Genomic DNA, 17,319 nt, shown 5'->3' on the forward strand with positions numbered 1-17,319 from the left:
GCACACAATTACAAGCCAAATAAATGAAATGGTCACAAAGACTTACAACAGGTATTTAACAAAGCAAAAAGAAGACGTGATGGCATTAGTTCAGATCCGTAGAAAGTGGGTGAGTGTAGGGGTGTGAGTGTGACTTTGTGTGTGTTGTAAAGCCACCCAAGAATACTTTACGTTCCCTCTCTTTGGCAAGCAGGCAATTTGCAAAATGCTTTCATGCTTCTAACTTATATTTTTCATTAACTCCCTAAACCTATTCTCAGGAATGGAGTTATTGGGATTAAAAATTTGAATATTTGAATGCTTCTTATGTAGTGCCTAATTGCTTCCCAAAATGTTTGTGTTTGTGCCAAGTTACCCTTGCAATGAAAAAGAAAGTTTCACCACCATATTGCTAGTTATTATTGTTTTAATATTGCTATGTTAGTTACTTTAAGAAACTTTTTAAAATTTAAAATACAGAAAAAACAGTGTGAACTAGATATGAACTATGTGAACTTCCCTCCACCGCCCCCTCCAAAACGCCCCAGGAGCCTTGGAGTCCAAAGTTTCTAAAATGTGAATAATTAGTATTAAAGGGCACCTCATTGTCAGTCTTTAAATTTCATCCATTATCCAGTGAAATTAGACATTTTTCTATTTCTTTATTCACTGGAGTTTTTTCCTCTCTTGAAAACTGTTTGTGTCTTTTGACCATTTAATTATTCATTTCTCACCTATTTTTATAAAGTTGTTATGCATTATGGCAGGGCTTCCCAGGTGATGCTTGTGGTAAAGAATCCTCCTGCCAATGCAGGAGACTAAGAGACACGGGTTCAATTCCTGGGTCAGGAAGATCCCCTAGAGAAGGAAATGGCAACCCACTCCAGTATTCTTGCCTGGAGAATCCCATGAACAGAGGAGCCTGGTAGGCTACAGTTCATAGGGTCACAAAGAGTCAGACACACCTGAAGTGACTTAGGACATCAGACGGATGCGTTATAGCAATTACCTCAATGTCCATTGTATTTTACATAAACATTTCCATATATGTCTTCCTCTTTATTTTAATTATTGTTTTTCATTGAATACAATTTTTCTTTAAATTTTCACATGGTTACACTTGTTAATCTGTCTCCTGGGATATATAATTTGATATAATTTTTTAAATCAAAGATTTGCTTTTTTGGATGGCACACAAAGAAAAGAATTAAGGAATTCATAAAGGAGTTTTAATTCTTAAAACTCAAGTGCCAACCACAGTGTGTTTTGGAATATGTATTAATGATTCATGAAACGTTGTAGTACTGAGTTTAGGCCACCATTATTTAAGAATGAGTTTCTCTTTATTCAGCTCCCTAGGTTTCCTGAATCTATTGACTGAAATGGCCATATGCTTCTCTGAATTTGTAAATATAAGCTTATACAAGCCAGACAGATAATGCAGGAGGCAAACAGCCTGTATTCTTCACAGGAATCATCAGATTTTTTTTGGCATTGGCATAAAGTACAATGCTTTGTTTTCTTAATTTTTGTTCTTTAAGTAGAACTAGAAGGAGTACATTGCTTTAAAGAAAAGCTGTTTAGTCATTTACCGTGTTTCCTTTTGGTCCTCGCTCACCTTTGATACCTGGGTTTCCATGTGTACCCTGAAGGCAAAGGGGAAAAAGATTATATGGAACCGCCATTCTATTCGTTTCCTACACCTTACAGTAATTTCTTATCAGCTTCATTCCATAAAATGAGAGATGATTATGAAAACAAAACATTGCCTACCAAGCAAAGATTCAACTCTGCTTTCCCTTACTACACACCAGGAAGATGGCAGTCTTGAACAGGCAGATTCTCTAGATTTGCTCTAAAAAAGATAATGTCTCTCTCTCCCTGATATCCAAGGGAGGGTTTCGAAAGATAGGATAAGAGAGTCCTTCAGATTTGTTCCAGAAAGGCATTTTATTTTCCTGTTCTCAAATCACCAAAAATCTCACTCTTCTGTGAACCGGTTTTGGGAACACTCAATAAATGCCAAATGACATAGTTCTATGACTGTGGACTGACAGGCCACAGTCTAGAGGGTTCCAAAGAGTCAGACACAGCTGAGTGACTATGCACACATGTACACATATGGCTATCCCTATAAAAACATGGTACAGTAATCTCTTCTAACAATATTGAGTGACTGAAATTGTCAGATTAGCTTAGCAATCGTAAGTTTTCTGTTTATTCTAAAACATGATTGAATATCCCAAGCAAACGTTTCCTGCCCATTTCTTGGTGTAACAAGTATAAACTAAGACTGCATAGGAAGAAGTTAAACCTCTACTCTGACCAAAATCAGATTCTACTGACTGCCACATTTTCATGTGATGTATCTAGTGTGTATTTTGAAGAAAAAAATTAAGACAAACATTCTCTCTTTCTGATGCCTTGATTGGTAGAATGATTTGAAAACGTATAGGTTTTAGACCCAAGACTCAGAAGAAAATGTGTCCGAGTCTAAGAAATTCGCTGTGCACATTTCCCTCCTTGCCCCCAAATGCAAGCATCAGTTCAAAACCATGATTCATGCATTTTTGTGAAATGTCTCCTCTGGGCTCTTGACCGCTAAGGTTTGAAATCACAGAAGAAAATGAAAAACTGAAGGAGCATCATCAGTTCAGTTCCGTCTCTCAGTCATGTCTGACTCTTTGCGACCCCATGAATCACAGCACGCCAGGCCTCCCTGTCCATCACCATCTCCCGGAGGTCACTCAGACTCACGTCCATCGAGTCCGTGATGCCATCCAGCCATCTCATCCTCGGTCGTCCCCTTCTCCTCCTGCCCCCAATCCCTCCCAGCATCAGAGTCTTTTCCAATGAGTCAACTCTTCCCATGAGGTGGCCAAAGTACTGGAGCTTCAGCTTCAGCATCATTCCCTCCAAAGAAATCCCAGGGCTGTATCTCCTTCAGAATGGACTGGTTGGATCTCCTTGCAGTCCAAGGGACCCTCAAGAGTCTTCTCCAACACCACAGTTCAAAAGCATCAATTCTTCGGCGCTCAGACTTCTTCACAGTCCAACTCTCACATCCGTACATGAACACAGGAAAAACCATAGCCTTGAATAGACAGACCTTAGTCGGCAAAGTAATGTCTCAGCTTTTGAATGTACTATCTAGGTTGGTCATAACTTTTCTTCCAAGGAGTAAGCGTCTTTTAATTTCATGGCTGCAGTCACCATCTGCAGCGATTTTGGAGCCCCCAAAAAAACAAAGTCTGACACTGTTTCCACTGTTTCCCCATCTATTTGCCATGAAGTGATGGGACCAGATGCCATGATCTTTGTTTTCTGAATGTTGAGCTTTAAGCCAACTTTTTCACTCTCGTGTCTAAAAGCATGTATTAGAGGAATATCTAGCATCTCCAGTCATTGTGATGTCGTTTCCAACACCTACCCAGAATAGACATGGCACCTACCAGGTATTAGGGCAGAATATAAGGGAAGCGCGCATGTCTTTGGGGATTATCATTTCAAGTACTGAACCATGTTAGCAAATCCTGCCATTTATCTCCAGTTGCCAAGTGGTGTCTTCCATTTCACACAATTCACTAACATCTAGAGCTCCCTAAGAAGCTTCCTCCCCACTAGGCATTTTTGGGGTTGCTCTTGGTTAACTGTGAAGACACAGTTAACTTCTGGAGCAGTCACTTGCTTGTAGTTAGAAGTAGGATGAAGCTTTGCCTAGCTCACTAAGGACCTATATGAAGCCTTTCTCTATATTTTTGCTTCAGTATTGAGAAACTCTGGCTCAAATTGTCGCATCAGAAGAGGTGCTGAAATATCCTTTGTGGGAAGAACATCTGATTTTAAGGCAAATCTGCCCTCAGTTCAGGTCAGTAAAATCCCAAGCTTATTTCTTAGGACAGAATGTATCCCTTTAGGAATAATAGAAAGACACAACATTTCCGTTTTTGCTGCAATTTGCTTTTCAACAGCACAAAGTAGCCCAGTGTTTTCAGGATAGAGTATCATGGCTAGGACTTCCTGAGCTGACCCTAAGTTCAAAGCAGAAATATACTCACAGGAGGCCCTGGATCGCCGGGATCCCCCTTCTCACATTCACAAATCTTGCGTTCACACTAAATCAACAATGAAACACAACGTTAACATACAGTGAAATACAGCATATTAAATCTCATTCAACATATAACGAAATGGAGCACTCCCTTGAAGAAACTTTACCTTGAAAATTTATGGAGCTTTTGCTCTCTCTGTTAAATTCTTCTAAGAAAACTCTGAGCTAGGATGAGCCAGCTAATAAAGTATTAAATGTTGGCATGGTTAAATAAAATAGACCTCCATTAAAAATGGGTGTATTAATATAACATCTACTTGTCAGTTAAAACGAGAAAACAAACATTTTCGGTGGACTTGGAATTTCTGCTGTTTTTCTTCTATATAACACATCCAGGTTCAGTAATATACAAATATTAAATACTGCTTTACTCAACAAAGGAAATTTTTTTATTTAAACCATAGTTTATCAATTCTGAAATGCATCTTTTTTCTTATTTTCACATCTTTGAAATCAGAAGAAGTATTCTATGAGTCAGGCTTGACCAGGATGAAACGGGTGTTTTCTGCACATGCCCTCCCACTCTTCCAGAATGAGATGGAAGAAAACTCCAAAGGCACAACCAGAGCACTTGAAGAAATGCTGTGTCGTCTATACTTTGTGTGGCGCAGGGGCCGGTATTGTGTGCAAAAGCCAGGGCAGCAATGACTCTGAGACAGAAAGTGATTCAGAAGATTTCGACTTTGAATGCAAAGAAGTTGCAGAAATAACCAATTTTGTTTGCTTATATTTTCTCTCTTAAGTATGCACAAAAGTGATACAGGGTTTAAAAATCTATATCTAAGTATATCTAAAAGGACTCTTGCCTCAAGTACAAAATTAAAAGTTGTGACTCACAAGAAGGCACTGTATCATATTTTAAGTGGCAGAGAGCTTTTTAAAAATCTCTCTAAATGGCACATAAAATAGTGATGTATCTGACCATGTATGATTCAGTGAAGCATGGTTCTCTACAAGCTTTGGTTGGCTCCGAAGTATTTTATGTGATACTACTTATAAGTGTCCTCATGTTAAAGAAGCAATTTCTTGAACGAAGTTCAGATGTTCTAAACCCTCTACCCAGAAACATACGTCCAGTACAGCAGTCCTCAGCAAGCTGATGGTCATCAATTGTGCTGAGTACTGTCCAACCAATATTGGCCAGCTTCCTTCACCAATTGATCTGGTGGGCACCATCAGGGAGGAGAATGAGCTTAGTCAGTCATCAGGCAGCAGGGGTGACTCTGAGCCCTGTCCATTAGCCAGGAACACTACTTCATCCTGGCCAACTCAAGGCATACTAGAGTGGAGGACCCACATGAGCAGTGGGTATTGAGACCCAGTTAGGATGAAGGAAGCAATATCAAAGGAAGCAAAACTGTTTCATGTGCATTATCACTGATTCCTAAAACCACTCTCTAAAATCATTTAAATATTTCCTACTTTTTCTAAAATTTCCAACCTGCAATGAATATGGCAACATAAAAGAAATTAAGTGGCTGCCTCAAAATAGAGCAGCTCATTTTTTAAAAGTAAGGGTTTTTATTTAGTCACACCTTACCTTCTAATGTGAATGATAATGCTGATTTGATTATGTGAGCGTTTTAGAGTAATTCATAGTAATCAAAGCATGTGGTGCTTACCTTCTTTTCAAATAAGATATCCTAGGAGGGAAAAAAGAATGAAACATTAACTCAATTCATGATTCTGCTTCCAGCTTCTTATTAGCCTTAATTATTCCCAATGGGATATGCAATTTCCAAGAAGAATAGCAAGTCAGCCTTTTTAATCTTATAAAAGCAGTAAAGTCCCAGCCAACCACCCAAGGAGCACTCTGAGCCATATACTAATAGAAGACATGAAAGATACTAACATTAAAAATATTTTTTTCTGGAAACTTCATCCTATTGCATCCCATGTTTTCTCTCTTGTTCCTTTTTATCAGCTCTAAAATCTCCATAGTTTGGCTACAAGCTCAATCAGCCATAATGAGAATTTTCTTTCTTTTATTTACAAAGACTTATGTAATTGTGTTGGAGAAGGCAATGGCATCCCACTCCAGTACTCTTGCCTGGAATATCCCATCGACGGAAAAGCCTGGTAGGCTACAGTCCATGGGGTCGAGAAGAGTCAGACACGACTGAGCGACCTCACTTTCACTTTTCATTTTCATGCATTGGAGAAAGAAATGGCAACCCACTCCAATGTTCTTGCCTGGAGAATCCCAGGGACGGCGGAGCCTGGTGGGCTGTCGTCTATGGGGTTGCACAGAGTTGGACACGACTGATCGACTTAGCAGCAGCAGCAGCAGCATGTAATTGTGTATTTTCTCTTCTCTATTTTTCTATCCCTATGTGCTGTGCTATGCTTAGTCGTTTAGTCGTGTCCAACTCCTTACAACCCCCAAGGACTGTAGCCCACCAGGCTCCTCTGTACATGGGGTTTCTCCAGGTAAGAATACTGGAGTAGGTTGCCATGCCCTCCTCCAGGGGATCTTCCCAACCCAGGGATCGAATCCAGGTCTCCCGCATTGCAAGCGGATAGGATTCTTTAACATCTAAGCCACGAGGGAAGACTGAGAATACTGGAGTGTGTAGCCTATCCCTTCTCCAGGGATCTTCCCGACCCAGGAGTTGAATGGGGTTGTCCTGCATTGCAGGTGGATTCTTTACCATCTGAGCTATCAGGGAAGCTATTTTATCCCTATACAGATGTGCATTTCTTGTTTAGCATTAGAACATTAATTTTAGGGTGATAACTTCATGAACTATTAATGAACCTTAGAAGTCAGTGTCGTCCAGTGGCTCCTTCTGTCATAAAGAAATTTGAGACACAGTGCTGTGACTTGCCCAAGGTCACACTCTTGGGCTGAGCTACCCGACCAAGCTCAGCACTATTTCCTACTTAACCACACAGAGTTGAATTAGCCAGAATATTTTTCAAAACTACTTTCAATTCATAAGTTTAGAGAAATTCGCAACGTGGTTTTTGTCAGACCTTTAGGCCTCACTACTCCACTCCAGTTCAGCGGGGTATTATTACCCGAAAAGTATACTGAAGATCATGTCTGAGTCAGTGGACACAAGCTATGTTTGCAGATAGAATTATTACTCTCTGAAGGTAGAATTTATGTGTCAAATTAACGCCTTATGACTGAATCTGAGGGGTAGATCACACATGATAAAATAGAAAATGGAAGCAAAAAGCATTAGAATATTTGTTGTAAGTTGTTAAAAATAAAGAATGTAATGAGGAAGCTAAAGATAAGTCAGAGCTGTACCCTTACAGAAGACTCTGCATCCTTTTAGTTTTGTTTTTACTCTATGTTTGTTTTGATACAGATGAATTGTTTAGAGAAGATATAGCAACATGCTTTAAGTAGTTCTGGTGATTTAATCAGAGAAAAATTTAGACTAGGAATTAAGTGTCATCTAGGATTTTCATCCTGTTTCCACCATTGTCTAGGCCCCTGACCGTGGGCAAGTCATATAATCCCTGCAGTTCATTTTCCATGCCTGTAAAACTAAGACGCTTGACCCCGTGGTCTCGGGAGCGGTCCAACTCTGGCCACATTCCGTATCTACCAAAATCAGCATCTCAACTATGCTCTTGTTCTCTTGCCCTACCCCAGTGATTTTAAATTACTAGGCAAAGTAAACCCAGGCTAAAAGCAGATGGGATACTTGTGTCTTTCAGAACTAGTAGGTGATGTGGACAATGGAAACTCAGCTAAACTGACAATTTTAGTGTAAAACAGCATTACCCTCTCCAGAATATTTGGCTGTGCCTAAAAAGTTGAAATTTATATACTTTATCTCTAGGCTGCCCAGGACAAGTCCTGGCTTCCACCTGTGATCCTGACATACTTTCCAGACACACCCTAGAGAAATTCTTATATAGTTCAGCACTCATTGTTTTTTAATAGTGAAAAATTTGAAATAAAATATCCATCAATAATGGAAAATCAATGTATTGAATTTATATATTTTAACAGATAAATTTCCTAAAAAGTTGGTTGAAGATGAATGCCTAGAACAGGATCCAAATTGTGAAAATATTGAAAATATACACCAGAAACTTGGTTTTCTCTGAGAGGAAGAGAAGGAAAAGAATTCTGAAAGAGAGGCAGTAAAGCAAGTAATAATTCCAGTCAGATTGTAAAATAGCTACTGAAATAAAGAAAAATTCAAAGTTGTGTCCCTTTATCACCTTTTTATACTAAGCAATGTCCTTATAGATTTTCAACTCATGAATTTAGCCGTTAGTGCGGCAGATGTGTAATTTTACACTTTTTTAGCTTTTCCTTTGAAAATTCAATTTCTGTTTTGCCACATTACCTTTAAATGTATGTGCCATGAGCCTTAAAAGCCATAACAATGCAACGAATTATTTTTGGAACCCACTGGCTTTTCTGTTTGCTTGAATTTATATTTCCGTGGAAACAAAAATGGATCCAAACCGCACAATAAATAAGACTGTTTCAAGCAAGAACAAAGCTGCATTGCCTAAGGACACTTGTAGTCCATAAACCCCAGTGATAGAGAATACCGCACAGCAAGCTGCGTGGGAAGGAGAGCCTAGACTTGGCGGGCAGAGAAAGAGGAATAGGATGGTTGTTTGGAAATGGTTGGCCTTCTGGATGATTTTGAATAAAGGAATGCAAAGGACCAACTCATTAGTGGAATGTTGTTCTATATGTCAAAGTTGATAAGGATAAAAGGCATAAAGACCAATGTGGGCAATCAGACAAAGGAAGCACTGAGGAGGGACATTTTTAAAAAGTGGACAGAGCTGGAGGCTTGGAGAGTAGTAAGGCATTTTGCTTAAGCAGAGAGGCAGGCCATGTGGAGAACAGTTGGGAAAACGTGGTCAAAGCCAGAGGGAAGGGCGTGTTCAGTGAAAGTCTAGGTGGATACTGTGCTTTAAATGAAATAGTATAAATAGAGAAAGGACCTCATCCGAGCAAGAAGGAGGGGCATTTTACTAACAGAGTCAGAGTTTTATGATGGTAGATACTTGGGGAAAAAGAAATCTAGACTGGAATTGCCAATTTTGTGAGTGACCATGAGGTCAATGCTCTCAGAAGGGAACAGAGGAAATGTGAGGAAGCTGCCAAAGTTACCAGCATGACAGCAAGTGGGGTGAGAATACAGAACTTAGTAGGCAATGATTACAAATCCCACAGCAAAAGTAATATTTGCAACTTGATATAGCAGAAGAAGAGCCATTATCAAATCTCGGAGAACAGAAATAAGGCTCTAAACAGAGGAGGCCTTGGAAAACCAGGAAGTGGACCATCCTAATAAATCAGTGAAGCCTAGGATTCTAAAGATGATACAGAAATGCTGAAGTTGATCCCTTCTTGCTCTGTGAGGGAGAAGATGCACTAAATTAATGTTTTTCTTAGTACTCTCCAAATAAAGAGACCAATTTGTTACAACTGTTATTCCCATAAAGACTTTTTTAAAAGTTTAATGTCAGAGGTAATAAACAATTTTTTTAATATCCACATACTCCCTCATGCTGTTTTAAAGAACCAAGTAATATATCCAGAAGGTTGGTTTGAATGTGTTTCTCTAGGGTTCAGTACTGTTCTGTAAATCATAATAAAACAGAAACATGAATATTTTCTTCTTGGAGTCATCAGGTCTCTCTTGGGTAATTTAGAACCATTGTTTTCAGGGGTTCTTACATGGTACTCCCTGATAGAGGCGCCAAGGAACATGCAGTGATTCCTTGATTTGTCTGGGCTCCTGCAAAATCTATTCACTGTGTATACTCCTGCCCATAAATTCAGCTAAAGTCTACTCTGCAATGGAAAGAATAAACTGACAATACAAAAAACCACCCAGATGAATTTCAGAATCATTACACTGGGAGTATGAACCTGACACATGATGTGAGCTTGTTTATATAAGATTCTAGAAGATGGACACTAATTTGGGTTGACAAGTCAGGTCAGTAGTACCCCAGGAACAAGGGATGCATGTATTGCAGAGGCATAAGGAAACTTTTAGAGATGATGGAAACGTTCCGTATCCTATTTGTGTTGGTGGTTTCATGGGCGAATACATCTAGAAAAACTCACGGAATTTTGCACTTAAAGTAGATGAAGTTTTGCACTTAATATATAAGTAACATTTTTTTAAGTCAAGTTCATGATTATTTCAAAATATAAAGTTTAAAAAATTGAACTACAGATGTAATAGAAACAGATTAGGTAAGGACTTTTTCGAATAGTCTGAGCAAAAGTCCAGTTTTGCTTCCTAGACAGTGGCCATTTGAAACATTGATACTTAGTATATATCTCTTTAAAAACCCCCATGAGCTGTTTGGATCCTGCAATTTGTTTGGAAAGCAGCACCTCCTTCTAAGAAATGGCTTGTTCTCAGAGCTTCCATCTGAACAAACAAGCCGAAACCAGAGGATGCTACGGAAGAGCAGAGTCGTTAGGATGGCTGGTCATTTTTCGGTTTCCCCAGAAACAGTTTGGCTTAGGATGTACTGCCAAGAGCCTGCGCTCTCAGCTGGGCAGGAGTTCTTAGCCAGGGCATGTCTGGAGGGAGTAGGAACCTCCTGAGCTGTCACAGCTGGCCAAACAAGGAGCTGCCTGTCCTGGGTCTTCCCCAGGCAGCAGCAGGTGACTCATTATCACAACCCCAGGGTTCTTTCCTGCACATGCTGGGAACTTCTGTCCCATTCAGTGGTGAGGACTCAAATTAGGTGGAGGCAGGGCTAGGCAGTTAGCCTGACCCCCCTGCACGTTCATTTTCCTGCAGAAGAGATGCTCACGTAAGCATTCACCCCAGGTACCTGGGACTGAGCCCATAGTCCGAGGTCTAGGCAGAACTGCCCCCTCGTCTTCCCTTAATGCCCGAGTTTCAAAAGGCCAAAAACAGCAGTAGATTTTGGAGGAGGGATGTTTCTTAACTGTTTCAAGGAATTTTTGCTTGAGAAAACCTTAAAAAAAAATTACTCTCTTCTCTCCCAGTGTAACTTTAAAGGGTCAAGCACGCAGACTCTGGGGTCTTTGCCTGGCCTTAAATTTTCAACTATAAAATGGAGATAATAAAAGTACCTACATCATAAGGTTGTTGTAAACATTGAATAAAATAAAATCTATAAAGCACTCAGAGCAATGCCTAATACACAGCACTCAAGACATAATCACTGTGATTTAGGCACGAAAAACTCAGCTTCTCGTGCTAAAAGCACCTGAGAGTAACAAAATCAAAGTAATGTTGGGAAAAAGAATTGAGAGAAGGGACAAAAGGAGCAAGACAATCTCTGAAAGAGGGCCTGAGGTTTTTTCAACCGATAGCAAAGAGCCATATGAAGTACTCAGGACCTAAAGGACGCATGAGCCTAGCCCTCCTATCAAGAATTTTTTTTAAATCAGCATTTTTAAGAAAATTAATTTTTGACTCTTAACAAAGCAATGGCCTCATCTCCAGGAGTTCCTCCTTGAGAAATGTGGTGAAGAGGAATTTTGTTTTGATTGCTTTGGCTTATGTTTTCCCTAGCATCGAGGAAGGGTTCTTACAACCAATAAAGAAACGCAGTGATACCGCCAATTGTGACTTAAAATTAGATGACCTTGTTAACACCTAAGAAGCAAGGAGATAAATTTTCAAAATGGAAGCACTTGAGCATAATATGGCAAATGGTGAGACAAAGGGTCAAAAAATATCTGCACAAGTGGAACAGGAAAAAAAGAACTTAAGACAAATATGGCAGATTGCAATTTGACCACAAGTCGAATGCAAGTCAGCAGTGTTCCCTGAGCCCACGATGCACAAACAGGAGTCCCAGATGGATGACGGGAAGTGAATCCTTCCAAAATCTTCAGCATCGGCTGATAGAAAAGTTAGGAATGCATTTACAGAAAATTAGCCTGGTACCTCCCCAGTTTACGTGGTGCAAACTGTCAAGAATATAGAGACACATCAGAAAGATTCTTCTTTCCATTTCAAAGGTAGATTTTTTTCCCTTTCATCTTTTTGACCTATTATCCTTTCAGAATTTGTGAACAAATTATCAGCATTATAATAAGAAATATATATAAAATCAACACATTAGGTACCTACCAGGCGATCCTGAATTTTGTCGACAAGGGTTGAATCATTCAACAGGAGGATGGGTACACTGGGTAAATCCCCAGATATCAAGCGCAGTTTGGTTTCGTTGACTACAGTAGAAAGTCCAATGGTGATAAATAATATTCCTGCAGTTCTGGCATCTTCAGAAATACTTTGAACATCTGGATTCTTTGGATGGTCAATGCCATCAGTCATTAGCACAGCCACTTTCACGCCATCCTTACGCCCTTCTCTCTTAAGTAGCCTCGTTGCATTGGCAATGGCGTAATAAGAGAAAGTACCTTGCCCAATGAAATTCATAGACTTAACCCTCTGTTTAAAAGTCTGTAGATCCTTCCAGGAGGAAAAAGGTGGATCAGTTTGGACAGAGCTGCTGAACTGAAGGGCTGCCAATTTGATGTCATATTTCAAGGAGCCAACTGGGGTCAACTGAAATATCTTGTCACTCAAGCTACCCACAAAATCTTTTTGTTTGTCAAAGAGAAAAATTTTGGAACTTTCAGAGCTGTCCACGATAAAGACAAGATCTATGAAGCACATGGAGTCTGAAATAGAGGAAATAGGTTAGGCAGCGTCCTTGTCACCACTTGTAAAACAGCTTTGCATAAAGAAAGCCCTGAGGCATGTGGTCTGAATAGCTGATTTCCAAGAGGAGAAGGAAGTGAAAAAGAGAGGCACCTTAGAGATTGGGCTGACATAGTAAATAACTAAATCTTTTTCCAAGTCTTCAAATTCTTTTCCTCTTCTAAAATAATGCAAATCAAAAGCAAAGAAAATACCATATATTCTGAGCATCTTCCCAGGGTAAAACTTACTTAAAGTGAGAGGAAAAGAAAGTACATGGTAGTTAAAAATTCAACAAACACTAGGCAAGGTTGTCTAGAAGTAAATAATACTCTGCCTCACTGTCAGATTGTGTAACATATTGGTGAGGCCTCATCTTGTTTGGGTACAAATTTTTTTTTTTTTTTGATATTTTTTAAATCAAGGGAGAAAATGACTGGACGCATCGCATTGCAGCAGTGCTGAGGGACAAAGAAACCTAATAGAACTGAAGGTTGAATCCTAGCTCTGTGACTTGCCAGTTAATTTGCCTGCAGCCTCAAGCATGCCACTTCGCCTTCTGGGGCTCAGTTTCTTTATCTATGCGAGTGGCATTCTCTGTTGTGCCCATTCAAGTATGCTCTGTAAGTACCCATAGAAGTATGCTCTGTAAGTATGTAAGGTGCCTTATGATCATATCAAAATAGAATATCACACATATACATAAATATGTGGTTTGGTGTTTATACCAAGTGCTATTTGGAAAAATTCATATTAGGGTTTTAAGAAACTAAAACTAACAAAGATAAAACATTTTTTTTACCCTGGAGATTTTTCCTTGCAAGTAAATTGGCCTTTGAGCCTTTCTTTCTTTGTCCATATATCGTTTGACTCATAAAAGCTGGCAAAAGCAGGAGACAGAGGACAAAATGTTTGTTCCACATTATGATAGATGGTGAAAATTCATCCGCCGTGTAGCACCTTTAATTTAAAAAATCAGTTATAAATACTTTAATAAGATATAGAGTTTGCTATTTTTAATTTCAAGCCCGTAAAATTGAAAGCTAGCATGTGGAAAGAGAAAAGGGTTTTTCGTTCGTATTTATGGAGAATTATCCACATGGAGATTTTTAAAGTTTCTAATCGAAATAAACCATGGCGACACAACCAAATTTCTAGCAATGAATATTTTTGTATATTCAAAGAATTACATCCAAGTAGTCTGAATTTCCCATTATATTATGGGGAGCAGCTTTATTATAGGGAGAGCTATTTAAAAACATTTCAGTCCCACTCTATATGATGACTGTGTTTCAATCACAGGGTCTGTTTGACATATCCACATTCTCCAAGGTAGTATCAGATTGCTGCAAGGTTGTTTTACCCATTTTCATCATAACTCCCGACCATGCCAATATTTTTGCAGGGTTGCAGAGAGCCACCACGATTTCAGTCTTAATATTACATGCACGATTTCAGTGAGTTCGGAGGTCGTCAAAAATTGAATTGCCCTTCTGTTTCCACAGAACCCCATTTTCTACATTTACTTTGTTAACTTCATCTCCGCTGGAGTTTCAAGCTGTCCTACAGCTGCATATCCAGTCAGTCAAAAGAGTATAAGAGCGAAAAAAAAAAAAAAAAAGGGAAACAAATTTGCCAAGTGTTAGCTGGAAGAACTAGTGGACAGATATAGGACTTGAAATCAGGAAGCAATCCCCTCTGAAAGGCCCTGTAAAACTATTTTCCTGGGTAGATTAAAATATGATCCTGTATTTAAATCCTCAGCAATTTTCAGTGCTCAGTAAGCCCAGCTATGTACCAAATGCCTTTAAAAGCCACAGACTTCCCTGGCAAAAGAAGACTCACATGTGGCTAGCTCAATGTACCTGAGAATGGAAGTAAGAAAGCTTATTTTGAACCCCATCTTTTGCATGGTTTGGAAATGCTTGCCAGCTTGAAGTGTATAGACTTTAGAAGTTCTGGGAAAAGAATCATGCTTTCCTTCTTTGGCACCTTGCCTTCAGGGAATGATAATCTGGGAAACCATGAGCATGATTTTTTCCAGACTCTCAACGGGGTGGGGGTGTTGGGGGGGGGGGGAGTCAGAAATACATGCTAAGGCAGTAAGGAATGAGATGGGAGACTGATTTCTTCATACATGCCAGATGGAGAAGCCCCAGTGAGAAGCAAAGCTATCGGACTGGGGATGAATCAGTGGAGAGCTCCATGCCATAGTCTGCTTCTCAAATAGCCTCGATTAGCAGGAAGCTTCCTAAGCTGACTTTGTATCAGTATGACCAAGTGTGTGTGCTGTGTGTGCTGAGTCGCTCAGTCATGTCCAGCTCTTTGTGACCTCATGGACTGTAGCCCACCAGGCTCCTCTGCCCATGGAATTCTCCAGGCAAGAATATTGGAGTGGGTCGACATTCCCTTCTCCAGGGGATCTTCCTAACCCAGGGGTCAAAATCATGTGTCCTGTATTGCAGGCAGATTCTGTACTGTCTGAGCCACCAGGGAAGCCCCATATCTCTTGGCATTTGCCTCAAATGCAATTGACTAAATGTTAACTGCTCTTCAGACCCGGTATGCTAAGATTTGGAGACAACTAGGTACTAATGGCACCCCACTCCAGTACTCTTGCCTGGAAAATCCTATGGACAGAGGAGCCTGGAAGGCTGCAGTCCATGGAGTCGCTAAGAGTTGGATACGACTCAGCGACTTCACTTTCACTTTTCACTTTCATGCATTGGAGAAGGAAATGGCAACCCACTCCAGTGTTCTTGCCTGGAGAATCCCAGGGACGGGGGAGCCTGGTGGGCTGCCTTTTATGGAGTTGCACAGAGTCGGACACGACTGAAGTGACTTGGCAGTAGCAGGTATTAAAAGGGACTTCCCTGGCAGCTCAAATGGTAAAGAATCTGCCTGCAATGCAGGAGACCCCGGTTCAATCCGTGCATCGGGAAGATCACCTGGAGAAGAGAATGGCTACCCACGTCTGCATTCTTGCCCGGAGAATCCCACAGACAGCGGAGCCTGGTGAGCTACAGTCCATGGGATCGCAGAGTCAGACATGACTGAGCGACTAACACTTTCACATTTTCACATTCAAAGCTGTGTAGCAAAACGCAGCTGCTGTTAAATTTTCAGAGGGGGAAGATGTATAACATCATGTCCCTGGTATCACATATGACTTCTTTCTTTTGTTGACCCTTGTACTTAAAGAAGTTCTCAGAAGTTCTGGAAACAAGAGACTGAAAATTTAATTTCATTGAGAACAAGAGAGATTTTACAAGCTTGTAGCTTATAGATCAAGACAGCTCTTCAAAAACCTAAAGAAGGAGATTCCCATGCAGGATCCTGAGATGAAAACCACTATTTCTCTTATTTGCAGGCCTCATTTTGGGCTTCGGAAATGCTGGCTTTAAATAGATATCTTTCCCCTACACTAGGCACTTGCTCAGACAGTTTGTTGACGTGTAATTATGAATTCATAACTGAAGCCTTATATATATAATGTTCCCTAACACACCTGATTCGTTAGCAATAATCACAATATCTCATACTTTACTACTATTTGTTCTAACATTTTTTATCTAGTTCTCTGAAACCAAAGTCATGCTGTTTCTTTCCGATATTAGCCAGAGGACACCCTTACACTTTCTCTAGTTTCTCAGTTCTGCTATCATCCTGAAATCTCTTATTAGTTTAATATCTTAAGAGCCCACTCATTTTGGATCCCTTTTGTCATGCTTTATTTTGCCTCGGTTTTTAATACTTCCCACCTTTCTTTCATTTAGATGTTATATACAAGCAAAATAGGTTTCAGGGGAAAAGAGTCATTAGTTAAATAAAGGAAATATAAACCTCTGTGCTTACTACAGTTTGCATTTCATAAATGCAGAAACAACTGTTACCTTTAATCAAATGCCATAGTTTTGGCTTTTTTGTGTGAAATTTATTTGGGGTAAATATCAGGATCAATAAACCCAAGAGAACTTATATTTTATGACTTTTTGGAAATAACATTATCTTTCAGCAAAGTTTACTAATTTTATTCACAATGTTTGCATCTCATTTGTTTTGCCATGAAGATAAAGTGATCGGATACTTTATCCAAATCGCTAAACTTACCATGTTATAAAGCATTCTGCAATGACGACTGAATTATAAAAACGTGTCCAAATTAAGAAAAAGATGTCCCAAAAGATATTAACAGTATAACAATGCTACACAGTAGGCTATAAATTAAAAATCAATTTTAAAATAGCTTTAAAATTTACATTTTTCTACATGTTAACAATTATTATTTCCCTGATAATATAATTAAAGTAATAACAAAGGATAAAAAAATCTGATAAGCTTTCTTCACATAAAAAATACGTTAACTGTTTAGTCTTCCACAGTTCTTAGATGTCTGAACTCGTTTCGAGTGATTAAAACAAAACAGTCATGTCTTACCTTATAAAGTTTATCAACCAGGAATTAGAGACTGGTTAAGCAAGTGCCAACAGCAAGGACCATTGCTGAGGATGGAGCTGACTATTTGATATTGTTCTGTTCGGTGGGAAATAAGAATTGTCTTTCCCTTTAGATCTTTTGTAATTCTTT

General features: G+C 39.5%; 1 protein-coding gene across 2 annotated transcripts in view; it reads right to left on the reverse strand.

Moving 5' to 3' along the window:
* COL28A1 (collagen type XXVIII alpha 1 chain) overlaps nucleotides 1-17,319 on the reverse strand; it is a 182,395-nt gene extending 165,076 nt beyond the window's left edge. For both annotated transcript variants that reach the window (XM_042248398.2, XM_027968477.3), the window contains exons 1-6: nucleotides 17,170-17,319; nucleotides 13,535-13,692; nucleotides 12,157-12,713; nucleotides 5,713-5,733; nucleotides 4,038-4,094; nucleotides 1,572-1,625 (exon numbers count right to left, since the gene is read on the reverse strand). In XM_042248398.2, the coding sequence (XP_042104332.1) occupies nucleotides 1,572-1,625; nucleotides 4,038-4,094; nucleotides 5,713-5,733; nucleotides 12,157-12,713; nucleotides 13,535-13,655 (810 nt within the window). In that variant the 5' untranslated portion in view covers nucleotides 13,656-13,692; nucleotides 17,170-17,319. The remainder of the gene's footprint in view (nucleotides 1-1,571; nucleotides 1,626-4,037; nucleotides 4,095-5,712; nucleotides 5,734-12,156; nucleotides 12,714-13,534; nucleotides 13,693-17,169) is intronic.

Source organism: Ovis aries, chromosome 4 (assembly GCF_016772045.2).
Source record: "Ovis aries strain OAR_USU_Benz2616 breed Rambouillet chromosome 4, ARS-UI_Ramb_v3.0, whole genome shotgun sequence".
Lineage (NCBI taxonomy): Eukaryota > Metazoa > Chordata > Mammalia > Artiodactyla > Bovidae > Ovis > Ovis aries.